At 41.8% G+C, this 25,929-nt stretch overlaps 1 protein-coding gene across 5 annotated transcripts in view; it reads left to right on the forward strand.

Moving 5' to 3' along the window:
* ARVCF (ARVCF delta catenin family member) overlaps window positions 1-25,929 on the forward strand; it is a 164,248-nt gene that overhangs the window by 54,445 nt on the left and 83,874 nt on the right. For 3 of the 5 annotated variants that reach the window (XM_053994029.1, XM_053994032.1, XM_053994028.1), the window contains exons 1-2: window positions 14,620-14,730; window positions 22,111-22,269. In XM_053994029.1, the coding sequence (XP_053850004.1) occupies window positions 14,692-14,730; window positions 22,111-22,269 (198 nt within the window). In that variant the 5' untranslated portion in view covers window positions 14,620-14,691. Of the gene's footprint in view, window positions 1-14,619; window positions 14,731-22,110; window positions 22,270-25,929 lie in introns of those variants that run through there. The other 2 variants (XM_053994030.1, XM_053994031.1) reach the window with 1 other exon arrangement.

Consider the following 25,929-nt stretch of genomic DNA (forward strand, 5'->3'; position numbering starts at 1 on the left):
GCGTTCCTTCATTTGAACTGTTGCACAGCCATGGATTGAGCAGAGCTGTGCCTGAGACATGTAGGTGTAGGTGATAGCTCAGTGAGGTTTCCTGATCAAAGGTGTCCCACATCACCAAGTGGTGGCAGCTCAGGCTGGGCTTTCCATTTTAGGGCAGCTGCTGTGGTAGTGACCTGAGTTAGACTGCTTGAGCTTCCTATAAGATCTTTAAAATGAGGTGTGAAGAAATAGAAAGTGAATCCCATGAGGTTGTGAAAAAACAGCTTTTGAAAGATCAGAGTGGCTCCTGGGGTTACAGGAGTGGGTGACAAGGGAAAAGCTTGACACTACCCACTGCTGCCAGTGCAGCATTCAGAGTGCAGCTGCCCAGCTACAGAATGGGAAATGAGCACATTTTTTCTCAGTTTTGAGAAGTGGCATGGCTGAGAATCTGTAACTGTACGTTATGCTTAAATGCTTAACTATAATGGAATTGTAATTCAAAAATGCCCCTTGTCATTGTGGTTTATTTACCCTGGTTTATAACATCCAATTGGAAAGTTTGTCTGCCTTCAAACATTTTGCTTGCCTGATACTTAATTGTGCTTTGGTTGTATGAGACTTGGCTCCTGACTCAAATGATGCCACATTCATTTAATAGATTTGCTGGAGATGAATTTTCCTCTCAGTGCTAAATTTGGGACACGAGTCAAGTAGGTTCTGCTGGCTAAACATAGGCTGAGCCCTTCACTGCAGAGTCAAAGTTCTGCACAGGATTTTGTAAGTGCATAAGGGCTGCTTCAGTTTTTTTCCTTTCTTTCCTAATAACACAGCTGCTCTAAATAATGTGCCTACACAGCAGTTAGGAGGAAAAAATTTACAGACCAAGATGGTTGGCTTTTGTTTAATGTTTTTAATTGGCAGTTGGTGTGCTGTGTAAATTCACCCTTGCTGTCCTAACAGTGTTTGTGCAGATTTAAGTATTTTCCCTTTCTCGCACCCAAATTACTGTAATTTCTCAGAAGAGCCTGTTGTTTCATATAAAATTTGTGTACATTGCACAGTTGCACTTCTGTGGCTATATTGCAATGTAAGGTTTTGCCTCCTATGTAAATCTTGAGATTAACAGCCCTGGTGCCTGCTGAAGTAATGATCTGCATCATTTCAGGTGCTCAGTGAACAGTCAAGAGGAAAGCATTTGGCAGTTCCTGTGCTGTTGCTGCATGGAAAATCAGTTTCACTACTTTCAAATGCTTAAATTCATTATCAGCTTAAGAAGCTTTTCTTACAGAAATGGAGGGATTGGTTAATTACTCTGCCTTAATTGCAGTCACAAATGGTACATACTTGTCCCTTCCCAGGGCACAAGTGATTCCATGGCTAAAAACTGCAGTGCGAGGGAGGGCAATTAAAGGGAATTATTTCAATAAACAGTTTGTACTGAAGCCTTTGACTCCCCCCACCCACCCACCCTGACTGCTGTTTGGAAATACTTGAGGAAAACACCACTCCCTCAGTAGGAACTCAAGCGTGGCTGTGGCTTTGTTTTGATTTGTTCCAGTTGTGTTTTGCCACTTGGAGTGATGTTGTGATGGGCTTGTCCACCAAGAAAAAGGCTCCCAGACATGTTGCCATTTCTGTTTTTCTCCAAGGCTCCAGCTATTGTACTCCACCTGAAGATTAGCTCGCTCCTCAGAAGTGCAAGAGAGCAGTGTTTGAGCTGCTAATGCAGCCTCTCAGGCCAGTCCATGTGCTGACTTCAATTACCATCTCCAAGAAAGGTGCCCCTGTTTGAGGAACACTTAATCATATGCTAACATCATGAGAAAAAGGTGTAGTTAGCTTCTGAGCTATATAAATGCCAAACTGAAATGAAGCATAGAAAGGTGAAATGTACTTTTTCTTAAGGGAATCAAAGTGCTGTGCCTTTCTGAAAGGGAGTGGATGCAGGATATAATTGAGGTTGTGTGGGAGGTGCAAGTGCACCTTGTGCCCTCTGGAAGGTATGTTGCCCTTGTTTCCCAAGTGAGCTCTATTGTGCATTTATAGACATCCTGATTTTCAGATTAGTTGTTGCAGCTGTATGCAAAATAATGAATTCAGAAGCAACAGGTGAGGAAAAGGGGAGTGAATTAATAATGAAACAATTCACCTGTTCTCTGCCATTGGGAATATTGTCCTTGCTCACACTGGAAGGTGACCTTTTTCTCTGAAATAAAATTGGAAGATTAGAGGTAACCATCCCAGAATCCACACAAAGGCTGTGGAGGAACTGATAGTAGAAGAGACAGGAAGCTTTCATAAAACTGTGCTGTACTGAGCTGTGGAGTGACTGAACATTCTCAGGGGGGTCAGAGACCCCATAAACCTGGACGAGGCTGCAGTGGACAGACCCCCAGTGGGCAGAAGGGTGAATAGGCTGAATGGGTGTCTTCTGTGTCTGATCTTGGTTGATGCTGAATGAGCTTATTATTTTGATGCTCATAATGAGTTAGACAAACAGTGGAATAATTAAGAAAGCAGGCACTTAAATGGTTATTGCATGGTTTAGAGCTGACTTTATTTAGATGAATGAGGTAGTTCATTCTGCTATTAGCTGTGCCCTAGCAAAAAAGATTTTTCACCCCCCTCTTTTTAATGATTAAACGCCACAAACAGAAAATGCACTGTGGCTTTTGCTGGAAAGGCAGCTCAATGGCCTGCTTCCTTCAGAGGGAGTTCATCAGAGACTCCCAGTGACTCACATGCAACTTCTGAAAATACTGTCTTAGTTGTCTAAAATGTCAAAAAATTCTCAGGGTCTTTGATACAATAGATCATCAAGTCACGGAATGTGGATATTTGACTTACTGTCTAATTAGATCACGTCTGTAGCACAGTATTCCAGGTACTGTTAGAGTATACTTAGAAGTCTGTCTTCATTTTTGCCATTCTCTGAGCTGCTGATTCTTTTCCTCAACTAGTTTTCAGCCCCAAGTAATCAGTCAGCAGAGCAGCTTACACTGGAATGCTCATGGATTCTTTCTGTAACCTCTGGTCAGCTGTAGGATACCAGATACCTCACACTCAGTGACTGGGCCCTAAACTGCAGGTCTTTCATTTTCCACTGTACCTCATAATCTCTTTCTGTGTTGTGTGCCTTTCATGGTTCTTACTCGGTACAGATAATTTAACAAGACTTGCAAGCTGTTTGCTTTAGCTTTCATTCTTTCACACACACCACGTGTAGCCCATTGCCTCTGCCAATGAAAAAGAAAAGCAGTTACCAGAGCTGTAGACCTCTGACCTCAATTCTGCAGGTTTTCTCTTTTACCTGTTGCAGTACAGCATCCTATCTGTGCAGGGCTTGGATCTTGTGAGAAAATTCAAGGGCAGCCAGAGGGGTGATTCAGATTACTGCAAAAGCTGACCAAATTTCTGATGCTCTAAGGTATGTCACAGATGGGATTTTCCCCTTGCTCCTTTATTTTTTTTTTTTAAGAGCAAAGGTAAAAAGACTTAGGACACTGACCATGACTCTGCAGACCAGTCCTTGGAGTAGATGCTCTGTGTACTGTCTGGCATGGTTTTCTTTTTAAAGATGTTACCAGAGAGACAATCAGCTGTCACACAAAGCCTGCCTTGGGAGAACATTATTAGTAAATCCCTAGAGGTGAGCTGTTCTTCAGAAATACCAATCAAGGCAGTTTTATTTCCCTGTCTCCTTTTGCATGGGGAGGGTGTGTGTTTTCATCTGGCCTTCCTTTACTTAACCCTTCAGCCTTTTGGTACTGTCCTGGTCATCTGGCTATATTTTGCTAAAACTGTTACTTCCCACCATTCCCAGAACATCTCAAAGATCTGGAAGAGCAACTGGATGGAAAAAAGTTTTGTCATGTGTCATAGTGGACTTGACACTATCAGAAGGCAAATTTCAGGCAGGAAACAAGGCATTTAAGCACATTCTGTAAAAATGCTTGATTTTATTTTTTTTCTTTGTACTTCAGATTTTTTCTGTGCTCCATGTATGGAATTGTCAAAGGTTTTTGGCATATTCTCCTGAATTCCTATTGCAAACCTTTATGCTAAGGAAAAAAAGCTGTGAATTTAGACAGACAGATGCATTTGGATAGATGTGCTGGTCTTTGTAGTCTATTTAAGTGTAAATTTTATACATTACAGTTGTCCTTGCATGAATTTTGTTGTTATTAAAAGTGGCTTCTCTCCAGAGTAATTGCTCTGCTTTACTAATGGTTTAATGTTATTTCAGAAGAGCATTGTTTTTCCTTCAGGACAGTATTTGTGTCAGGAGTTACACTGGGAAGCTGTAGCTGCACCTTTCCCACAGTCAGCCTCAAGGTAATGTAGAGCTACAAAAGACATCAAGGACTCATTTGACAACAACAAAGTAAAAGTTGGACTCAGAAACTTTTTGAGAACTTTTGCTATATTTATATCTCGCGAGAAGTCACTAGCACTTCTTGTCTGGGGAGATCTTTGCAGGAAGTTCCCTTTAACTCTCTTGTGAAAAACTTTAGTAATACTTTCCTTTTCAAGAGTAGAGAAGCAGATGGGTGAGGTAAATCTAAATCAAATTTCTTTGTTCCTCTGATGGCCAAATGTGGATTTAGAGATAAATTCAGATGTAGCTGTGGCTTCTTCCCTGTTTCTTTGGTCCCTGTTTACCAGACCCTAATAGGTGTATTCCCCCTCCATCTGATGCTCTTGCGGGGTGGCAGTTGAGCTGCAGTAGCTCCTCGTGCCTGCTGGAACAAGCTCCTCTGATACCTTCAGACAAGAGCTGTCTGCCAGGCTCCGAGCTGGTGCTTAGTGGTGCGAGCACTTCTGTCGCCGGTTGCCTTTTGGGCTCTGTTCAGCCATTCCCCAGAGCTGCTCTGCAGACATGACAGAACAAATAAGAGAGTTTTCAAAGGACCAGGCAGGAGTTGTTGTGCATGTCATCTTTCACCATCAACTGAATTGTCTCTGCATGCAGATCTCACTTCAGCATGGACCTCATACAAGTGCCTTCTCCATCCTCAGTGTCCATGCTCACAGGGTGAAGCTGACAGCACAAATCACGTCTTCACATCTTTTCACCTAGTCTGATTTATTTAATAAACAAATAAAGTTGTTTGCAAATTAGTCCACTGGATAACAGTTACCTTGTATGACAGAAAACGGGATTTGATCTGGCATGCACTTAGTGTATTTGAAATATTTTTTCCTAATCCCTTGATTAAAACCTTTGACTCCCCAGCTATTCTGCTGAGACTGAAAAATACTGCCATATTTCAATATCTCTATCTGGATTTTGTGTGATATTCCTGCTCTTTTTTCTTCAAAGCAAGCAATGAAGAAACAGAGGAAAAAGGAAATCCCAACAGCTGTGTAGAGTTGATAAGCTTGGAAATTAATCATTAATGTCTTGCAGCTGGGCAGTAAATGTGTTATGAAGTATTCTGTGTCTGCATGCAGGGTAGTGAACCATAACTAAGTGAAGTGCATGGAAAAGATCCCTTCAGGCCTGAATCCCTGAAGAGCAAATAGGTGCCTCCAGGAACAGCTCAGTCTGTACACAGGGGGTTATTGAGGTTATACTGGTGTGATGTTGTACATAGTTACTGTAGGTTTATGCTGTATCAGAGCAGCTGGAAACTAAACATTTATCATTTTTTTGCTGTTGTATGCCTTCTACTAGCATCTGAAAGAGAAATGCATCCTCCTAAATTAACTGTTAAAGGACTTAATCACTGGGTGGGGCAGATATGCTGAATTAAAGAGGAGCAGTTCATTGCTTTAAGAGAGATTTGCCATCTCTTGGAAAGATGAAGTTCTGTACATGGTGCCATGTGGCATATTGCAAATCTTTCAGAAACAGCTCTCCCAGACAGGAGGAGTCATTCCACCTTTTCCATTTGCAGTATTCCAACCACTGTGTTGTGCACTAATGTTTTATACGGGTCACTTCAAAAGTCGTGCTTGTCATATGCCCATTATCAAGTGAAAATATGTTATTCAGACAGGTAGCACAGATCCTGCTGACTCTATTTGCAGCCTGCCTTAGAGAAGATGTTATTCTCTGAAGGTAGCTCTAATGTTTGTTCTAGTTATTATGTACTTGTAAAGAAATTATTAACAAGGCCTCTGATTTGGGAACGTGATTTTGTGCTTCTCTGCAGCCTCTTCTGCTGCTTACCAGCATGACCTGGTAAAGCATGGCCATCTTCCTCTGTGGGAAGCTGTTTTGAACACATCACAATCACACCTGTTTATATTAATAAATGCTTATTTTGTGATATGCTTTAACTATTTCCTAGAGCAGAATTGAAGTTGTACATTTGAGCTGTCTTCAGCTTTGTTTTCTTGAGGTTTTAAGCTGAAGAAACTCAAGCCTGTGCTAAAACATGTTTACAAGAGGGTGGTTGTAGGACTGCTCTCCCCCCTCTGCTACTGCAGGCTGAGCACAGGCCATGTGAAATTAAATAGTGGCATGTGGCTGCACCTGAGACCTTTCTGTGAGAGCAGTTTCTGTCTGAATGATGTCAAATGCCTGGTCCTTGGGCCTGTCCAGCTTGCAGTAAGCAGTGTATTGTAGTGTGTTGGTACAATGGTAAAATCTTGGAACACAGTATTTTAATACAGCTGAGACACTCCTTTTCTATTGTAGAGACCAACTTGAGACTTTCTGCAAGGGAGCCAGGGATGCTGCTTCTGCAGTCTGGGTGTGGTAATTACAGTTGCTGATATTCAGGTTTCTGAATTGGACTAAGTGGGTGTTGCATACGTGAGGGAGTGCTGAAATTGGAGACCTGGACTAAATAAACATCAAAGGTCTCTGAATCTGCTGGAGAGGCTGCCATAATGAGTGCTTGTCCTTCCATACTCTGACAAAGGGTTTTCTGGCCTCTGCACTGTGTGGGTGCATCCAGGGGGTTTAGGAGAGGTGGCATTGCAGTAGAGGGGGAATGTCTTGGAGAGTAAATTCTCTCTCAGGGATGAGGATGCCCAATCTATGCTGGGTGCTTAAAAGAGGGAGGTTGCAGGATTGCTCTCCCTTCTCTGCTACTGCAGTCTGAGCTTACACAGAGGCTGGTGCAGGATGAGTACTGGAGTACCAGGAATGACAGGAGTTGTGGTTCCTGCCAGCTGACACTGACATGTGTTGAATAAAGTGTCTCATTGAGAGATTGATAACATTAGAAAAATGATGTCACTGCACAGAATTGTGCCAGATGTGGTCAGAATCCAAAAATACCTTTCCTGCACTAATGAAAGGGAGTGGGGGGTGGATGTGATGGATGTAAAGGTTTGTTTGGTGGTATTTGCAGCAGTTGCTAGAACAGATTGGTGTAAGGAATGTAACAGTGTGTGAAAGGAGCAGCCAGGGTTACTGCAGATGAGGGGCCAAGAGATGAGTTGATGGCCTCAGATCAGCACCTCCTTCTGTGCTTCTGCTGTGTATCACACTTGTGGCTGAAGTACGAGTGTGTGTTGGCTTTTTAAAATTATTATGGATTGGAGATTTTAAATGCGTTTTCCATGTCTTCAGCCGTAGATGGATACACTGTAAATTTGATGAATACAAAAACATAGATTAGTTTTTCAGATTGACTGAAGTGTTTTGATGAACCTCCTGGGTAGTCACCATGCCTGACACCTTTCAGTAACAGCAACAGGGCTCCAGTCTTAAAAGCAAAGCAGAGCATATGGGGAACCAATTAATTCAGTAGATATTAATTAATAAACACATTTCCTCTGGGGAAAACCTTTTAGCACATCCACTCTTTGGCCCAAGACTGCTTGCATGCATGAATGGATAGCAAACATGCTTTCCTGAATTGTCACTTGTTATTTCTTGATGGGCTGGGGAGTGCCTCCTCCAGCCTACTGCTGCCAGGCTTTGAGAGAGCAGACTGCAGCTGATGCTCGAGCTGTGTGAGGCACCAGCGTTCTCACACGTCAGTGATGTCAGCACACGCCGCTTTGCAGCCTGGCCCTGACGCTGAGCCGGGCCCGGCCAGCTCCCGGCAGTCTGAGCTCTCTTTGTTTGGAGCTCCCCTCATCCGTGTGTGCATTGGAATGAGCAGCTCTGGTACAGCTGCTGTATGTCCTGGGGCACAGATGTACACAGAGCTCTCTGGAGTGGGCAGGGCGTTGTGGAGCCTTCCTCTTCCACTGCATCCTCTGTGGCCCTGCACTGGCTGAGCAGGGTAGGCTGGATAGTTCATACGCACTGCAGGGCGATTCACCCAAGTTCCAAACCTCCACAAGCTCGTGTTCTTTTAGAAGTAAATCCATTGTTCTGTCACCATGTTCATATTGCTCCAAGGGTAAGAACAGTGAACATTTCTGCTGGAGCATGGTCACTGGTGATGAAGACTTTTAACATCTCTCCACCTGCTCCTAAGAATGAATTAGTTCTCTCGTAAAACTTTCTTAGGAGAAACAAGATCCAAATGGTTTACAAAAGGTTTTTACTGCTGACCATGTGAATTTGCTTAACTGCTCAAACTGGAAAATGCTACATAATATTGTAAGAAATTATTTTCACTGATACTCTCTTTTGCTGTGGGGTTTTTGCTGCAGGTGTGACGGTGATGTTCTTGAAGCAGCTCACTCACTGATTTGTTCTGAAGTTGTCATTTTAATAGTGTAAAATTCCATTAAATTAATTATACAGACTTGTATTGAAATTTGCTTCTCTTCCTGCTGAGTGTAAAGACAGACGCCTACTATGGGAGTGCAAATCCCTATGATAGAAAACCACCTTCATTGCAAAATATGGCAGTGCTTTAGAATGGGCAGTGTGCTGAGGTGTGAGCTTACCAGTAGAGGATTGGACCAGAAGGGCTTGCTACCTTCATGGTTTCTTAGGTTCTTAACATTACACAAAATACTCTCCATTGAAAAATTATTTTATTTCTTGAAGTTTTGAAGAGGAGAAATTTTTTCATGAAAGTCTGTAAAGAATACAGAGGCTTCTCTGATGATCTCACTTCCTCTTAGAGAAGTTATGGGTATGAAATGCCCAATGATGAAAATATTTTATCAATTATATCTTTAAAAAGAAGTAAAATTTCTAAAGCATTTGAAATTTAAATATGCTACTTGAACTTCATGGAAGAAATAGTCAAGTGCCCCTTAAAAGCTCATTCACTGTGTGTATATTTATCACCTGTCAAAATGTTACCTGTCTTTTCCAGCCACATGGGTAACCTTTCCTACTTGGTACTTGCAGTCTGTATCCTTAGCAGGGAAAAATACTAATCCCTGATGAGTGCAAATAAAATGGTGGGTGAAGTCAGCAGAAATCTTTCTACACAGTGAGCTGGACGGGCAGATTTTAAGCCAGCAAACTGCAGTGCTTTGCAAAATATTCTGGATCCAAAAGCACAATGAATTACGTCTACCAGATTCACAAAGCTAGGATTAGGAATAGCTGTAATGTCTGCTGCTGAGGGTATATAGAGCACGTTATCTGGTCTATTTTCTGGGTTTCTAAATACATTCTAGATGTATACTAACAGCCTGTTAGAATATATTTGGTGGCTTTTGTGAAGTGAATAATGCGGTTATACTTTGGTTTCATGTAATTTTCCAAATGGAACCGTGCTCAGTTTAAACATTTTGGCAAAAAATAGTTTTCTGTAGTTTTTTCTGTGATCAGAGTGGCTCATGATTCCTTGTTCGGGAGTCAGTTTAATTTCTGCATGTGTGAACTGATAAATGGTGGGAGGCTGTAAATGCTGATGTGTTTGGTCATTGTTGACATAGATAATTTAATTAAGTGTAGAATCAGGCTAGCTTTCTGCCTGTGGGGTGTGAAGTGTTCATGGTGTTGGACACAATTTGCTGTTCAGGATGGATGTCTTTGTCTTCCACCCGGGTAACTAGATGGGTACATTTGCTCTTCCTGATGTGCTGTCATCCCTTGTAAGCAAGATTTATTAATTTGGCTCCATCTTTGTGTTGTGTTGTTCTTGTGTTTCCCTGGTATTCGTGGCTTGGGGCAATATTCTCATGCCAGTCCTCAGCTCATCTGCCAGAGCTGTGAGCTGTCCTGCCCGGGGGCTGGAAGTGCTGGGGCTGGCACAGGAGCTTCTGGTGTGGGAGGTGGGTTGTGAGACATCTGGGCCTGAGCTCTCCTCCCCTTTCTGTACTTTCCCAGATTAATCGCTCACACGCCACCATGGGACAGTTCAGACCCATTCTGTTCATGCTGAGCAGATACAGAAGTGTCCCCAAGTCACACACAAGGCATCGCGCTGTTGCCTGAGAGTGTTCACTTGTGTCAAATCAAATACTGGGCTTGTGCTCAGGTTTCTTGTGTTTTATAATCTCTTCCCTGTCAGTACCAGATAGACATCTAATGAGATCTTAGCAACAAAAACATAGTCTAGGCAAACCACATAAAAAGCCAAAGAATGACATTATGGTGTTGGGAAAGCCTTAATAAAGAATCTTAATATACTGCCGTGTGTGGAGGGAGCTACTGCTCGCCAAAAGATTTATATGGTGAACAAAAGCAGTGTTAACAGGATGGAATTAAAAACTGAAATATTTCTTTCATACTTTCCCTCCTCCTCCTCTTTTCCTGACACTTTTTTTTCCATGTGAAAGCCACTGATTTGGCTTCCACATGACACTCTTCTCATTTATAGGTTCTGTCTCTTCTCATTTTTATCTGTCCTCCCTTCTCCCTGATGTGCTTTATTGTTTGGTTTTGCCCTCCTTGGATAGACTCATGAATTTTGTAATGCTTTTTCTCCTCTGCTCATCTTTCTGGTGTTCTTCAGGCTGCAGCATTGCTTTTGCAACTGTTTGCCAAACTTAACATCTTCCTTGCATACTGCATTCTGTTACTGTTATACTCCTGATTTAGCAAGTTGAGATGTAAAATATTATGGATTTCTGTCAGATGAATTTCTTTGTTAACAATTTGTTAATGTAAGTGAGTGATGGGTTAGTCCAAATCAGCAAATCTGGCTTGTGGATTCAACAGCACCTTTTTGGAGAGGTTTTTTGCTGCTGGAGACTCTTGAAAGGAATTCAAAGACACTGGCTTTCCCTTGGGGAAAAAAATAAACCCACAAGCTGAAAACGAAAGTAGGATGAACCCTGGCAGTGTTTGTTTCTGAGAACATTCCCAATGCTGTGCTCAGGGTGAGTCCTGGAGGCAGGAACTGTGTTTATGGCAGGGTGTTCATAGTAGGTGGTGGACTTGCTGCTGCTAGAGTTGTAGTGATTGTCTGTCTTACTGTTAAAAAAGGTGGGTGGGATGACTGTTTATCTTTGATTCCTTATGAAGAACAGCTTCATTTGAACTCTGGGAAAGACAGCTGTGTGTATAGATGATCCCAGGACAGCTAATGCTTTATGGAGGGCTTTGGTTTATTTCTGCCAAAATTTTAGTTGTGGAGGTGGGTCATAGGAAAGCCTATAGAGGAGAGAAGGCAAGACTGGGTACCTGGGTGCTGCATGGACAGGTGAAAATGGCATGCCCTGCACAGGCCTGATTTACAAAAGGAGTCTAACACAAGAGGAGTTTGTGTGAAAGGGAGGCTGTCACTACTGCCAGTGTGCATGTAGGGATTTAGGCACTTTGACTGGTTCTGGCCAGGGTTGTGAGCAAGCTGCCTAGGAGTTTACTAACACACCATGTCCTGTTTGCAGCCTCCACTTGGCATGGCTTCTCTGGAAAAATTAAAGATTCTGTTTTCTGGCATAAAACCATAACAAGGAGTGGGAGGGAAGTGCAGCTGTCCTGTCCTTAGGTTCAAACAGCTCATCTTGCCAACTGCAGAGAAGTGTGCAGCTTTCAGAGCATGAGTTTAGTTTTCTGACTGATGGTTGTTAATAGCAAGCCCTTAATTTCATCCTGATCTCTTGTTTCGATCTGTGTGTGTTTAATTGAGAAATGGCTCTCTCTCAAAAGCCCTCTGAGAACCTGCTTAAAAGTGATTTAGACTGCTGACTCTTGGGCTGCATCTTGTCTCAGTATTCATCATATTTGAATTCCATTGTGAAGTCCCAAACAAAAACACATCAGAAATAATAATAAAAAGGTACTGTGTAAATAATTGAGTGCTTGGCAAATGTGATAGGATTTTACAATTCCAGTGCTTTAATGTAGAAGAGCTGACTGTATACACAGTGCCAGGAGGAGCGAGTGGTCATAGAAAGATGCCTATTTCCAGCAAGTATGTGGAACCATTAGCCAGAGCTGATGACAAATGGAAAAAGCCAAACTCATTTAACTAAGAAATGGAGAGCTATTTTATTTGGCTGGTGAAGGTATTTACCTCTGGGCAAGTGACTTCCACCTTAGCTTAAATGACTTTTTCCTTTTCAAGATTCATGCTGTAATAGCAGTCCTTGCTGAATGGGTGACTGTCAATATTGAGCGCTTTTCTTATAAACTGAATGATACCAGTGGTTTCCCATTAATTTTCTAGGTGACAGTGCCTGGATAGATGGTGCTCATCTCTTCTCTTTTCCCCTTCAGTCGCTGGTTCCTGCTATCCCACAGCTATTTCAGTTATGCTGGCACAACAGGTTTTTGGGAGCTGTGCTGTAGGCAGCGGAGGCTGGGGAATGGGACAGACAGTCCTTCCTGGGTGATGGTGGCTTCTCCGTTGACACAGTGCTCTGGTTTGCAGTTTGGCCTTACTTGAAGTACTGCTTGACAGCTGAGAAGGGACTCACTGGTGGGAGGAGAGGGAACTCCGTAGGCCAAAAGATGAACAGGCATCATTAGCCCCTTCTCTGGCCGACAAAAATCTCTTTATTGCATCTAAATGTAGTTTGCTGAGTGCAGGCTGGGGGGGATGGGGAATTCCTTCACAAGCTTTAAATAATTTATTCTTAGCCTGAAAAATCTTCAGAGTGTTGTAGCAGTCTAATGAATTAGAAAATACTGTAGCAGTCAAGTGTGAGCAGTTGTGTGCATGCAGTTGTGAGCACCTCGCCATTATCAGGTTTATGAGTAAATAGGAACATGTTTCTTAAAAATAATTAGGTCCAACCTGTTCAGCAGCAAAATTTTTCCATGTGTTTCTTCTTTATTGCACAAATCACACTTGCTGTCTTAAAATTTAATGTGTGTGTGTCTTGTCAGTCTTCATCACAGACACTAAAGGCGTTGGTTAAACCTTTCTCTCTGAAGGGCTCTCCTTCAGCTTTCCATTATACCTTTAGGCACTTGACTGCTAATCAGATCACTCCTTGACCTTCTTCTGAGGTTAATAGCTCGGACCTTAGGTCTGAAAGAGAGACCTCTGATCCTGTTCTCTGGCTGTTGTGTTGGGTGTGCTCTGAGCCCAGTGTGCTGCATGCATCCACACCCTTCCACAGCTGTGGATATGAGAACTGAACGTGTTCTTACACAGCATTTACTCTAATATCCAAAACTTACTTTTTGTTTGTTTGTTTGGGTTTTTTGGTTGTTTTTGGTTTTGGGGGTTTTTTTTTGGTTGGGTTTTTTTTTTGGTTGGTTTTTTTTTGGTTGGGTTTTTTTTGTTGTTGTTGTTTTTTGGGGGAGTTTTTTGGTTTTGTTTTAGGGGTTTTTTTTCTCTCTTTTTTTTCTTTCCATACTGTTTATTGCTAGTTTATCACAGGCACTTGCCCTCTTCCCAGTGTGTGAGGTCTGGCCATGTACAAGTAGGGGTAATAAGGTCAGTCTTAGGGAATAAACAGAAAATGTGTGAAATAAGCAGACTACCGGACAAAAAGCCATTGGTGAACTCTCTTGGGTAGCTGAAATAGCACAGTAACTGCATTGCACTTGGGAAAATTGTTTTCCTGCTGGAATCTCTTCCATTTGGAAGATTTACAGCAGTCAGAGCGGTCTTTGGCTTTGTTGCCTTATTTGTGTCTTTTGGTGTTCCAATGGATTTGTATCTATCCAGAGACCTCCTGCACAGTTCCCTTCCTGCTGTCCCTTTTCTGCTCTCTGGGGTTGCACAGCAGCAGGAGCCAGGCTGTGTCAGAGGCTGTTCACACGTTCCTGCTGTGCTTTGTGCAGACCATGGCTTTTGGTGAGATGCGGAGGGAAGAAGTAGTGTGTGATTTAACAGGGGTCATCTCCTGGGGAGCTCTTTGGGCTGACACAGTCCTGCTCTGGGGCTTCATAGTGGGAGACACTGGGGCAGGCACAGTCCTTGTGAGATGGGTGATTGGATTTATTGTCAGTTGCTTTGTATTCCCTAGAATGAGAAATAATTTGTTTTAAGGAACAGCTTTCTTGGAATGCAAGCTTAAAAAATCATCAGTAGTCTGTTTGTTCTGTTTCCCTCAGGATTAGAAAAGCTTTTTTTGTTGTTGTTTTTTGGACTTTTTTTGGGTTTTGTGCTGTTTTTCCACAAAAAGCATTTTTGTTGCGTAGTTCAGATCTACCAGCAAGATTGTGGGTGGTTGAGGAGATGAGTTAAATTTAACACTGATCTGATATGGCTCCTAGGACACTCAAATAATGCTCCAGCCTTGGTTGTAATTCAAAGAATGCAGAGATGGTTTACATCTGCCTTGAAGTTCAAAGCAATTCTCTAAGGTAGTTTTGTAGCAGTGCAAGTAGGCGTGTGTGTGTTAGCCTAGAACTGGCTGTGTCTGGCAGGCTTTGGTTTAACTCACTAATGATATGTGAAGGTGGCTGGGGTAGAGTCTGGGACACACAGACTGCATAAAGAAACCTGCTCTCACCTGCCAAACTGACAGTTGTTTTTTTTGTTTTAGATGAAGGACCTAGCTTGTACTTCTGACTCCCATGTGCATGTAAGTTTGTGGACTTGATATCTAGTAACACATGCATCCATTTAATTTGCAACCCAAACTCTGTAGAGCCTTGAAGAAATGAAATCTGAATGCTTCTCTTGCAGAAAGGAATGTAAAATTAGTCATCCCACACCACCCATAATACCAGTGCTGTAGAGGCAGCAGGTAGAGATGAAGGAAAAAACTTGGTGGAAAATCATAATCCATAATATAACCTTGTCCTACTAAAAATCTCCCTAATTTAGCCTTGGCTAGTTCATCTGAAAGACTCCAGAGAGGAAACAAGTCAGATCTGTTTTGGGTTTGGTCAAAGATTAGGCATGCAGATTTATATTGTATTTGTCTTTGGGAGGTAGTTTGGCAAAATGCAGTGAACTCTCTGTACAAATCTTGGTGAGAAACAGTAATTTCCTGCTCGGTTTCCTACTGGGCAGTCTGTCCAGATAAACACTGGCCACGTTGTCGACAGTTAAGGGAAGGAGAGTTCTGTGTACCAGTTGATTTTTTTTTTTTTTTTTTTTTTTTTTTTTTTTGGTCCTGTATAGTTTTAATTTCCATATTACAAATAATGGCTCATGCTTCTATTTTACTACTTGATCTTGCTGAGCTACTGAGAGAAAAAGGGCTTGTTGACTTAGGGACTGAGTGATGACTTATGATACCTTTGTCCTGTTCTGGGTTCTACACAGAGTACTTACACTGGGGCTTTGAGGTCGGGGTTTGTCCTCCAGCTTTAATGCTGTCTTGAAGCACTAGATACAATTTTCCTGCAGAATCAGTGGCAAGAGCTGGATTTGTCCAAGGAAGTTACTTAGTCTGTGCAAGATCTGTTCTCTGAGGCTCCTACTCTTCTTTTTGACTAACAAGAAAGAATTAAGTTACCCTGCATTTAGATACCTTGCTAAGCTGCCTAAAGTTAGATGGTGTGAATTTGAACCGACTACTCATCCATTTCCCCGTCTGGAAGTTGCGTGTCCTCAGACTTCCTTCCCAGGAGCTGTTGAGGTGAGCAGACAGCTCTGTCACATTGCAGCACTGTTGCCCTTTGCAGGGAAAAGCTGCTAGTGATGGTTTTGTTCAGAAAATCCAGGGGCATGTGTGGTTTCCTGAGCATTATCTTAATGTCGTGACACTGATTAACATGTAAGTTTTAAGTATATATCATCACATCTGTTGAAGTTGACTCAGATGTAATGTCTTGACATCCGTGGTTAACACCCAGTCAATCTGAAAAGCAGGGCAAGGCAATAGAGAGCCCTGAGACACCTTGTCAGAGTGACAAATTGCCCTTTCTGATTCAAAGGACCAGCTTGCATGGCAGAGTTAAACAGCTCCCAGAGAAAGGGGAGGAGAGCATGGGAAAAATATCCGATTTGTTCAGGCCTTCCCATGTATTTTTTGTTTGTTGCTCAGAGTTGAAGCTCTTTTTTTTCCTTAGTCTGAAACAACAGCAGGTTGAGAGGAGCAAAGCCCCTGGGATTCTGCCTCTCCCACTTCTCGTTCTTATAAACTGTTTACAATCTCCTTCAGTTTCCTAGCTTTGTATGGAAAAGTTCAGTGGGTCAGCTTTCCCTTTAGCTTCATCCATCATTCCAGTCAATTAGAAATAGTTGAGGGCCAATTGCCCGGTCTTCCATTAACTGAGACACTTCAGATTGTTTAAAATAGCATAAAAGCCCTCTTTGTTGAGCGTTGGGCAGGCACTGGATTTGCCCGTTGATGGGCAGCTACCGCGTGGCTGAACAGAACCCCAGTGTGTCTTGCTGTACTTGAGGGATGAATATTGCTACTCCAGGCCTTGTCTGGGGTTTGATTCCTTCTCCTTCACCTCCGCCTCTTGCTCTCCCTGAAAGGTGTGATGCCTTCAAAGGGTGAATTACCATGCCTGCTTCCAAAAAAACCCACTCCTCTTTGTGGCTTTTCAGAGCTCCTGTAGTTAAGGGTTTTCTCCAGTTGCTGAAATGTTCCTTTTAACCTCGGTGCTTTAAAAGCTCTTGGCATTATTTGTTCGTTGCTTGTCGTGTGTGTTTCTGAAGGACAAAGGAAGTGTGTAAGTGTTCAGGAAACAGTTGGTGCATTGTGGTGTGGGGCTGAGTTCATTCTGGTACCCTGTGCCAGGACAGCCTGCTTTCATTTGGGGCTAACATTTCCCTTCTGTTCTGAGCTGACCAGCCTTAGGGGAGAGCTTGTCAGAGCTCTAGCAGAGCTTCAAGCTTTCCCATAGGTTGATGTGTTTGGGTTCACATTGAAGTGCACTGAATCCATTATATACATACATATACATAAATATATATATATAAACCCCACGTTTTATTTCACATGAGAAAACAAAAAAGTAAGTTTACTTAAATGGATGTTTGTTTATCTGCAGCAAAGTAGATATTTATGTATTCCCATATTTAAGTCATTGTCTGTATTGCAGACTCCCCTTCCAGCATCATGTGTTTCAGTACAGGCTGGTCCATATGCTTTTTGCTGTTCTAGAGCCATTTTACTTGAGTGTGCCATCATTTGATCCCAGTTTTGGCACAGTGTTTCCCCAGCCATGAAGAATTTGGGTAGGTCTGGCTGTGTACTTGTGCTTGGTGCTGAAGATTTGGATCTTGCTGTGTTTCTTGAACTAGGGGAAACAGCCTGTAACTGTGGCAGTCCTTGAACTTCAGGTCTCCATGTGCTTGCAGAAGGGGCCCTGTCTTGCAGTAGTGCAAGCACTGCAGTATATGAGGGCTCACCTGAGTTTGAAGAACAAATTAAAAAGAGTGAGACAGTTTCCTGTACTGCTGCCCCTTAGAGGACTCAGTGCTGCTCAGTGATGGGCACGAGCTGCTCAGCTTGGAATCCAGCTTTTGCACTGAGATGCACAGAAAGCTCTCAGGACAAATCAGGGCAGAGAGCACAGCAGGGATCTTGAGGTTGTGGTGAAAGAAGGGTGCTCTGACAAAGCAGGAGGCTGTGATAACCAGATTTGAGAGTCTTTAGCTGCTGGGGATTTGGATCTTGTACTAGGAAAAGTCTATCTCAAATACACCAAGTTCAACAAATTCCATCAGTGACTTTCTTCTTCTCTGATGTCTCAGTCTGATGCAGATCTCAAGACAGACTTTTTTTCAGCAGCTGTGTTTCTGCAGACTTGCCTTTTGTGTCCTTCTCCACGTGGCTTCAGCAAATAAAAGCTTGAGGACACGACTGCTGGAAGTGCAGATCTGAGTGGGAAGGAGACCATTGGGGCACAACATCAGCCTGAGATTTGACTTCAACAAAGCCAGTGTTGGCTTGCTTTACACGTAGAAATAATCTCATGATTTGCAGAGATTGAAGCTTTAACGAGTAATTTAAGGAGTAGTAGAGGAGGGAGAATCCACATTTAATTCAATTAGCATTGTTGTCCAATGCCATTAATTATGCCCAGACTTGTAATGTGTTTCACAGGAACTGATACACTTGAGCTTTGTCTGGGCAGGGGTTGACTGAGGACAAGTATGTCCACTGATGTAGAATCCAGCCTTTGTGCTTTGCAAAAACCCTCAAATCTGTTATCTGACTGTAGCCTGGAGTAAGGAGTAGCTGGAATAGCCTGCACTGCAGTCTTCAGAACAAAGGAGATCTTGGGGAGAATGAAGATTCAATGTACATGATTTCAGTGTTCTTGAAGAGAGGCTGTTTTAGTGGAAATAATAATCTGCAATTTTATATTATTTCCAGACTGTTAAAAATTGTTCCATAGGCAGAGAATAAAGAACTTTGTTTACTGTCTTGAAGTAGGATGTCTGATCCTCCTGGGGGAGGTTATTCTTTTATTAAAACAGATACAAAATAGCTACTTTGATGGAAATACAATGCTAGGAATTGAAATGGTTATGATTACAGAAGCTGTAGTAGTCTAATGCAAAATAAGCCCTAGGAGATATGTGCCCTAAATGATAAATCACTGTTCTTTAACAAAACAAGAATTACCTTTACTTTATGTTTCTTGCTTACTTTACAAGGTCTTTAGCTGTTTCATCTGCACTTAACTTTTACAGGCTGGAGGTAAATTGATTGTTGCTTTGTTTTGTAAATAGCCTGGCTTTTTTAAAGCACACTGGAGATGCAAGTTCAAATCAACAGGACAGGATTCATTTGGTCTCAAAAAAGTAAAAGGAAAAGTCATGACTACTGAAACCACATGCAATAACTGCAATGGAATCTATTCTTATAATTTGGTAGCATCTTGTAATCTCATTGCTTTTGCTTTGAAAGCCTCCAGTAAGGTAAATGAGTATATGTTGTTTTGAACTGGAATTAACCTCCTTCTAGCAGGCAGGGAACTACTGGCAGCATTATTCATTAGGGGTGTCGTGTTCCAGCCCTATCCAGCAGCTTGTGGTTTACTCTGGATAATTAGGCATACATGCAGATGTTTGGAATCTGAGATGCTGAGATGTATTTAGCAAAAAAAAGTGTCCTAAATACTGGCTTCGAAACTGAGCCCAGAGGAAGTAGTTGAAAAGGGTAATGTGTCCCAGTTTTTACAATTTGTGATGACCTAAAATCCTTAATGATGGTGTCTAAAGACAGATAACAAAATCTTTGCATCTTTTCCACGTTAATGTTAGTTTGTGACAGCTCCAAGCTAGTGATGTAGAGAAAGCACTGGGTTTGGAGATCAAAGAGCTACCTGGTTCAGGGGTAAGCTGGGTGTGACAGGTTGTCAGGAGCTCACATAGTAAGAAGACAGAGTCGATGCTGGCTGGGTACCTGTCTGTGTTGAGGTATCTACCTTGAACTTTGCAAGCTTTTAGTCTTTCTGATGCCTAGGACAGTCTCTTGCTAACAATAGTTTTCTCTTGTAGGAATACAGATCTGTACCCTATCTGCCTGAATCTTCATTTTAGAAGCAGCCAGAGGATAAAACCAGCACAACGTGCATTTAAAGTCAATGTGCTCTAGCTTGCAATTTGCTCATGTTTAAGAGCCCAGCTTTTAAGGTTTCCTTTGCCCACAGGCAGTCTGAATATAAAGGCAGGCTCTCTATTTTTTAATAAAGAAAAAGTATTGCAAAAGCTCAAAGAACAAAATATTTCTTTCCACCTTCCATCTCCTCAGGTTTATTATCAGTAAACAGAGGCTGCCTCTATAGTCTAGAGGGGAACAAAGAGATGCCAGCACCTCAAGTGCAGCTGGAAATGAAGGTGGTGGATGAGCTGTGTGTGTGCACATACATGTGTGAGAGGAGTGAGAAGGTCCCACCTTGAAGCAATGTTGGCATTCGATGGTGAGGTTTACAGGGAAAAGGTTTTTGCAAAAACTCTCTACACATAACTGATTTCTTTGTTCTCGATACGGTTTGGTTGACTGAAGATGAATAAAAATTCTGAGTCTCAACTATATTGCAGTATTGTGTAAATTATTCTCTTTGGAGGAAGGCTTCGCTGCGGGGTGTGAGAAAGGGAGTTGCAGTTATAACACAGTATCTTCAAGAGGAATGTGAAGGGAATCATGTATTTAGTGCAGGAGCAAGTTCCCCTTCTGGAGCCACGCGCAGAAGGCACGACGTGCCATCTGAATTCTACCATGAGGATTTCAGCGTGTATCAGAAATTATTTGCCATTAATGATTTGAGTCCTGCAGACTGGAAGGAGTGGTTTTCTTTAGGATTTCAGAAACCTTATTCTCATTGATTGATTGTGTAACCTGAGTTATTCTGTGGTTTCAATAGAAATGGAAGTAGTGCCTGCTTGTATCACTTCTGGTGCCTTATCTTTGAAGGCTTTCACTGTTGCATTTTGACTGAAGTGATTGACAGAGGCTTATTGTCATGGTCTTGGTTAATATTAGTGCTTACTTGAAAATGAGAGTGGCTTTCTTACTGAAGTCTGAGTTCCAGAAGGTCAGAATACAGCTGTAAATAAAGGAAAACTGGGTCAGGGGCATCTCAGCTTGTATAAAGAGAAATTGTAGATCATGCAAGAATTAAATGTAGACCTTAATAAGACATCAGCAGCAAAAGGTCACTGCGGGCCTGCACAAAACACAGCACAGCAAAAGAGGGAATCCAAAGGCTATAGCTGGGTTGAATGCAATTTTTCTGATACAAAATGTGGTGTTGTAGTTCTCTGGTGATGAAGCTGTTCACACGTGGAGAATATTTAAACTGTTTTGTAATTAGGCTTAGCATCTCTATTGCAACAGTTTCATCCCAAGCCTTTTTATTTTCCTGTGATATGAAGAGAAAGAATGAATTTGCCCAGAGTTTTCTCTTGGCAAAGTGTGTTCAATTTACAATTTTGGGCTCTGTGTCATTCTTGGATTTTCTGTTTTGTTCTTAAAATATGTGTGTAAAAATGTGTGTGTGTGTAGTTGTTAATAAAGGATATTCTTTGAGTGTCTGACAGGATGTGCCAACAGAAGCCCTGCTTTGCTTTAAAGTCTATGTAACCAGATACCTTCAGGGCTGGTAATGAAATGATCAGTTTGTCATTTCATTTTACATGGCTGAGGACTCATAATGCTGGGCAAAAGTCTGATTTCTCAGTGTATAAGCTGGTTCTTCATTGGCCTCTTGCTGGGAAACTTCTGAAAGACATTCATCTACCAAAGGGAGCTTCTCTGATTTCTGTGCTGGAACACACTATTGCATAAAATTGCATAAGAAAAAGGAAGGTTCTGCTGGCGAGCAGCAGAGTGTTCTCTTTAGGCAGTATCCCTGCAAGAACCCACCTTTGATCTCCCTACTTTCTGTTTAGATTTTATTATGTTGTCTATCAGTTATAAATTTAAATAAGCTTGTAGCCAGTTAGACCTTACAGACTTAGTTAAGATGTAGGAAGGGAAGCATTTCACTGAATTAATCTCTAGCCGTGAATTTTTTGTTTAATTATCATCACTTTGGGCAGTTTGAGAGAGGTGTCTATTTAATTGTAGGTGTTGATGTTTTATAGCCTTCTCTAGTCTCCAACTGAGTATACTTTATCAAATGCAAAGAAACTTTCAATGGTGTGTAAGATTAAATGCTCTGACCAGGCCCAGTGGGCCTGTTCACTGTAGAACTGAAAGAATGTTTTTGCAGACAAAAATTCCACTCCTTCTATGCTGGGCATTGAAGAGAAAGCTTAAAGCAGATTTAAATATAAGATAGTAGTCTGCTAGTCTGTTGCCTGTTAATATGAAGTATTTGATAGATGCTTCACAGGATTTCTATTTGCTGCACTGAGCCCAGTCATACCAGCACAGTTGCAGCAAGCTTGTCTGAGACACGAAACACTCCTTTCTCTGAATCTCTGCTTGCAAATTGTTGGGTAAAATGTGGTTTTTTTCAATCAAAGAAAGTGAAATCAGTGGAGTAGTTACACCATGATGGTAGAAATGAGAAGTTAATTTTTTTAACCTGCTTCTTTATAGGAACAAAGCCCTAGTAACCAGACTTCAATAGCAATGATGCAAGAGCCTCAAGAAATGGTGGAAGAGACAGTTACTGTGGAGGAAGACCCAGGCACTCCCACTTCCCACGTGTCTATTGTCACTTCTGAAGATGGAACCACAAGGAGAACTGAAACCAAGGTGAGAGGTTAATAACCACTGAGGAAAATGGCAAAGTGCCATCTAATCATGGAATAGAAATAGCAGGGAATAGCCTGAGTGATGGCAATCATGCTATTGTGATCCTCAGTGATTTTGAACATTGTGTTTGCCAGCAGAGCTGAGTTCAGGGTTTTTTCAGTTTCACCTCTGTGTCTAGATTACTCCCTATCAGCTGTGCTGATTCTGCTGTTCATGGAGCTGTGAACTGAGCATAGAAATTATCCAGGTTAACCAAACAAAAACACCAGAACCCCTTCTCAGGCTGCATACTCTTGTAACATTCACTTCATTCTACTGAAGCTGTTCACAGCATTGCCCTGCAAACAAAAATTGATGAGTTGGTAGGGTTTGCCTGAGAAGAATATGTCTAAAATTAGGGCCAATCTATAATAACATTATGTGATTATGCATTTGTCCTGTAGAACAAGAAAACAGCCTGTGTAAATAACACCATAGCATTTAAAATCTGCAACAATCTTGTGAATGGCATCTTACTCCTAATGCATGGGGAAAGCTGGGTGTGCTCTCAAGTGACTGTACCTGAAGTTTGGCTGGATTACAGGTGTGGCAGACGTTCTAATTTTCCTGATGTCTTTTTGTTCCTTATGTAAGGTAATTTTGCAGTCTCTGTTGAGCAGGTGCTGTGTGCTCATGGCTGCCTTGCATGCTTTCAGTGCCACTGGAACGTTACAAAGATTAAGGGTGATTCCCCTTTTAAAAACTTCTAAACAAGACTGATTTAAAAAAAAAAGGTGGGGGGGAGGGGATTGTTCAACTGCTTTCTGTGTTAAAAGGAGTTGAAGACAGGTCACTGTGTAAAACAGTGTTTATTTTCCCTGGTGTTCCAGATTTGCAGTCCTCTAGGATATCTATTCCGGGCATCAGATCCTCAGGTTGAAGTAAATGAATGTTGATTTCCTGAGGTCAGTAAGCCTGTACAGATTATAATAAACTGAGTATCTGGTTTAATAGTTGTTGCAGTTAGTTACAAGGTAAATATAATTGGCCTATTTTCTCATTGTTGAAAGGAGATTAAGGTCTTAAAATAAAAATAAAACAAATGAACGAAAACCTCCCACATTTTTATTAGCTCTTCAAATAATCTAATGTATTTAGTTTGTGACTTACATGAAAGAAATGTTATTTTCTTTCTAGTAGCAGCCACAACAACTGTTATTTGCAGGAAGGAAGTGATAAAATGACAGTGGGGATGGACACCTTTTCATATGTACTAATAGTAGTGCATAGTTTTAGAAGGCTGCAAGGGCATAAGATTATAGCTATGACTGTAAAAATAGAGGTGAGGCCATGCCTCACATGGATAACGGGACCACATGGAGTGAAGCAGTTTGTCTGGGACAGTCGTGGCACTGATAAAAGCTGCGTGTTTGTCACGGCTCAGAGGTGTGATTTTTTCCCTCTGTGTTGGGGACCTCCTGTTCTTCCATCTTCCCACAGAAGAGAACAGTGGCAGCTTCAAAACAGGCATTGTAGCTGCATATGGGAAAGGAAAATTGAAAAAACAGTAACCCTGGAGCTACTGTTCCATTTCACAGAGCAAGGCTTTCTTGTCTTGCTGCAGGTCATTGCAGGCACTGAAGCGTGCCCAGGATGGGGACAGGATGCGTAGCTGTTTTACTCTCCAGTTGTGTTGTTTCAAATAATGCCACTGACTCCAGCTTAAGTACAACCCAGAGCTGTTTCCTAGTAATTCACTGCTACAAGGACCAACAAAAAAATACTAAAAACCCAGTTGTTGAGAAAAGTGGTTCTGAAATTTCAAAACACAGCCTGGCTTAGCCCTGACTCTCAGAAGAGGTGCTGAGAGTTGGTTGGGGTTGTTGCCTCTGAAATGATTTTGGTTTGACTTCTCCTTGCTGTGATAAAAAGGCATAGATTTAACAGCTCTTAGATACTAGTATGAGGTCAGATTTTACAAGTTTTTTATATCACTTTGGTCTTCATCTTGCATTTTGTTTTGGGAGAATTTTGTTTCATTTTCTGTGAAAATGAAAACTCCGTCACTGGGGTTTAGTAGCATCAGTTAATTGCCCTGGAGTTAATTGTCATTGACATAATCATTTCTAATAGGTATCATCATAGTGCTTTCATAGCTCGTGCTATTATGTGTGAGAGCCTTACAGAGAAAATTAACTTTCCTGGTACCTCTGTGCAGTGGCAGAATTCTGACCTTGCTGCTCAGAGGAGGGTGCTGAAGAAATCTCCCTGGCATGGGAGATGCAGCCACATGGCTGCTGGGCATCCTACTTGCCAGCACTAGGAGATACTGAGCCCAAAAGCTGCAGCTTTGTGTCTCTGCCTGTTCCCTCACAGATTTAAAGAAATTAAAAATACACTTAACAAATCCCCCCCCCAAACCAAAAACCCCCACTTGAATCTGGCCTTGCATTCAGTGTGCAGGTGGTACTTGTCCTTGTAGAGGAGCAACATTTCCTGTGGTGGGAATCCTCACATCTCTTTTCAGTACTCTCCAGTGTGTGAAGTTGATATGGTCACACTGTGCTCAGGGGGTAGGTTTGTGCTCAGCCTTTCCTTTTACTCTGAGCAATAGCCTTTTATGCTCTACATCGCTCTGCTTGCTCCAGGCCCCTTTTAGGAAGGATTTAGAACCTGGTTTTGTTGTGTCTATAACTAAGGGCTCTACTGGACAGTGTCGGCCACAATCTCCAGCATATCTATCTTGCAAAGAAAGTGGTGGCATAAGATACTTCCTCTCACAGAGTAAGTAACACAGGTCATGATTTTTTAGGAGCCAGAGAGACCAGAGGTGTTTTTCAAATGTATTCTTTCTTTGCTGGATAATTTATGTGGGGATTTGTCAACCTCATGCCATTTTTGGATTCTTAAAAGGAAATGTCACTTATTTTTGCTAAATTGTGTGAATTTCTAGCTTGCTGGAGAGTGATGCCTCTGAAATTCTTCTTGAAATGCAGCATAGCAAAGGCTGTAAACATGAATACTCCTGGATGCTGCTGTTCTTTTATTCTCTGTTCCTTCCCCTGTTGTTTCAAACCCATAATTTATAGAGGTTATTCTTTTCAATAGTGTATTAAGTAAACAGCCTTAATCTAGATGCATTGACAGTTTTGCTTTGCTTTTCCCTCATCATTGAAAATGCCTGTAGCAGTGAAGCAGGAAGAAGGCGTAATAGAATTTAATATTTGACATATTTTAAATAGAGAACATCTGCCTTTTCAAAATGAGATATCTCTGGGTAATTTTCCCCTACCTGTTATTCTTCTAGTGTTACACTAAGTCCCTACATAGCATTCATTGCACAAAAGATGTAGCAGATAACACTTCATTTCAACTTTATAATATCTCTGGAAGCCAAATACCCATCAAGCTAAAACAGTGAAAGTCACCTTGGGGAGAGACTTCCACTTCTTGCTGCTGGCTGGAGCACTGCCAGGTGTTAAAGGGAGCCTGTTGTAAGTGGCTCAAGAGAACTCAGTAAAGCAAATTAGATGGGGGTGTGTGTGTTTGTGTAAAAGTTCACTTTGTTTCCTTTTTTCAGGCACATTTTATCTTCAAAATGCCAAAAGATTGGATAGATTTAGGTCACTGTTACTCATTGAAATTGATGTTTTATCATAGCAAACTGTGAAATCAATCTGT

Source organism: Vidua macroura, chromosome 18, assembly GCF_024509145.1.
Source record: "Vidua macroura isolate BioBank_ID:100142 chromosome 18, ASM2450914v1, whole genome shotgun sequence".
Lineage (NCBI taxonomy): Eukaryota > Metazoa > Chordata > Aves > Passeriformes > Viduidae > Vidua > Vidua macroura.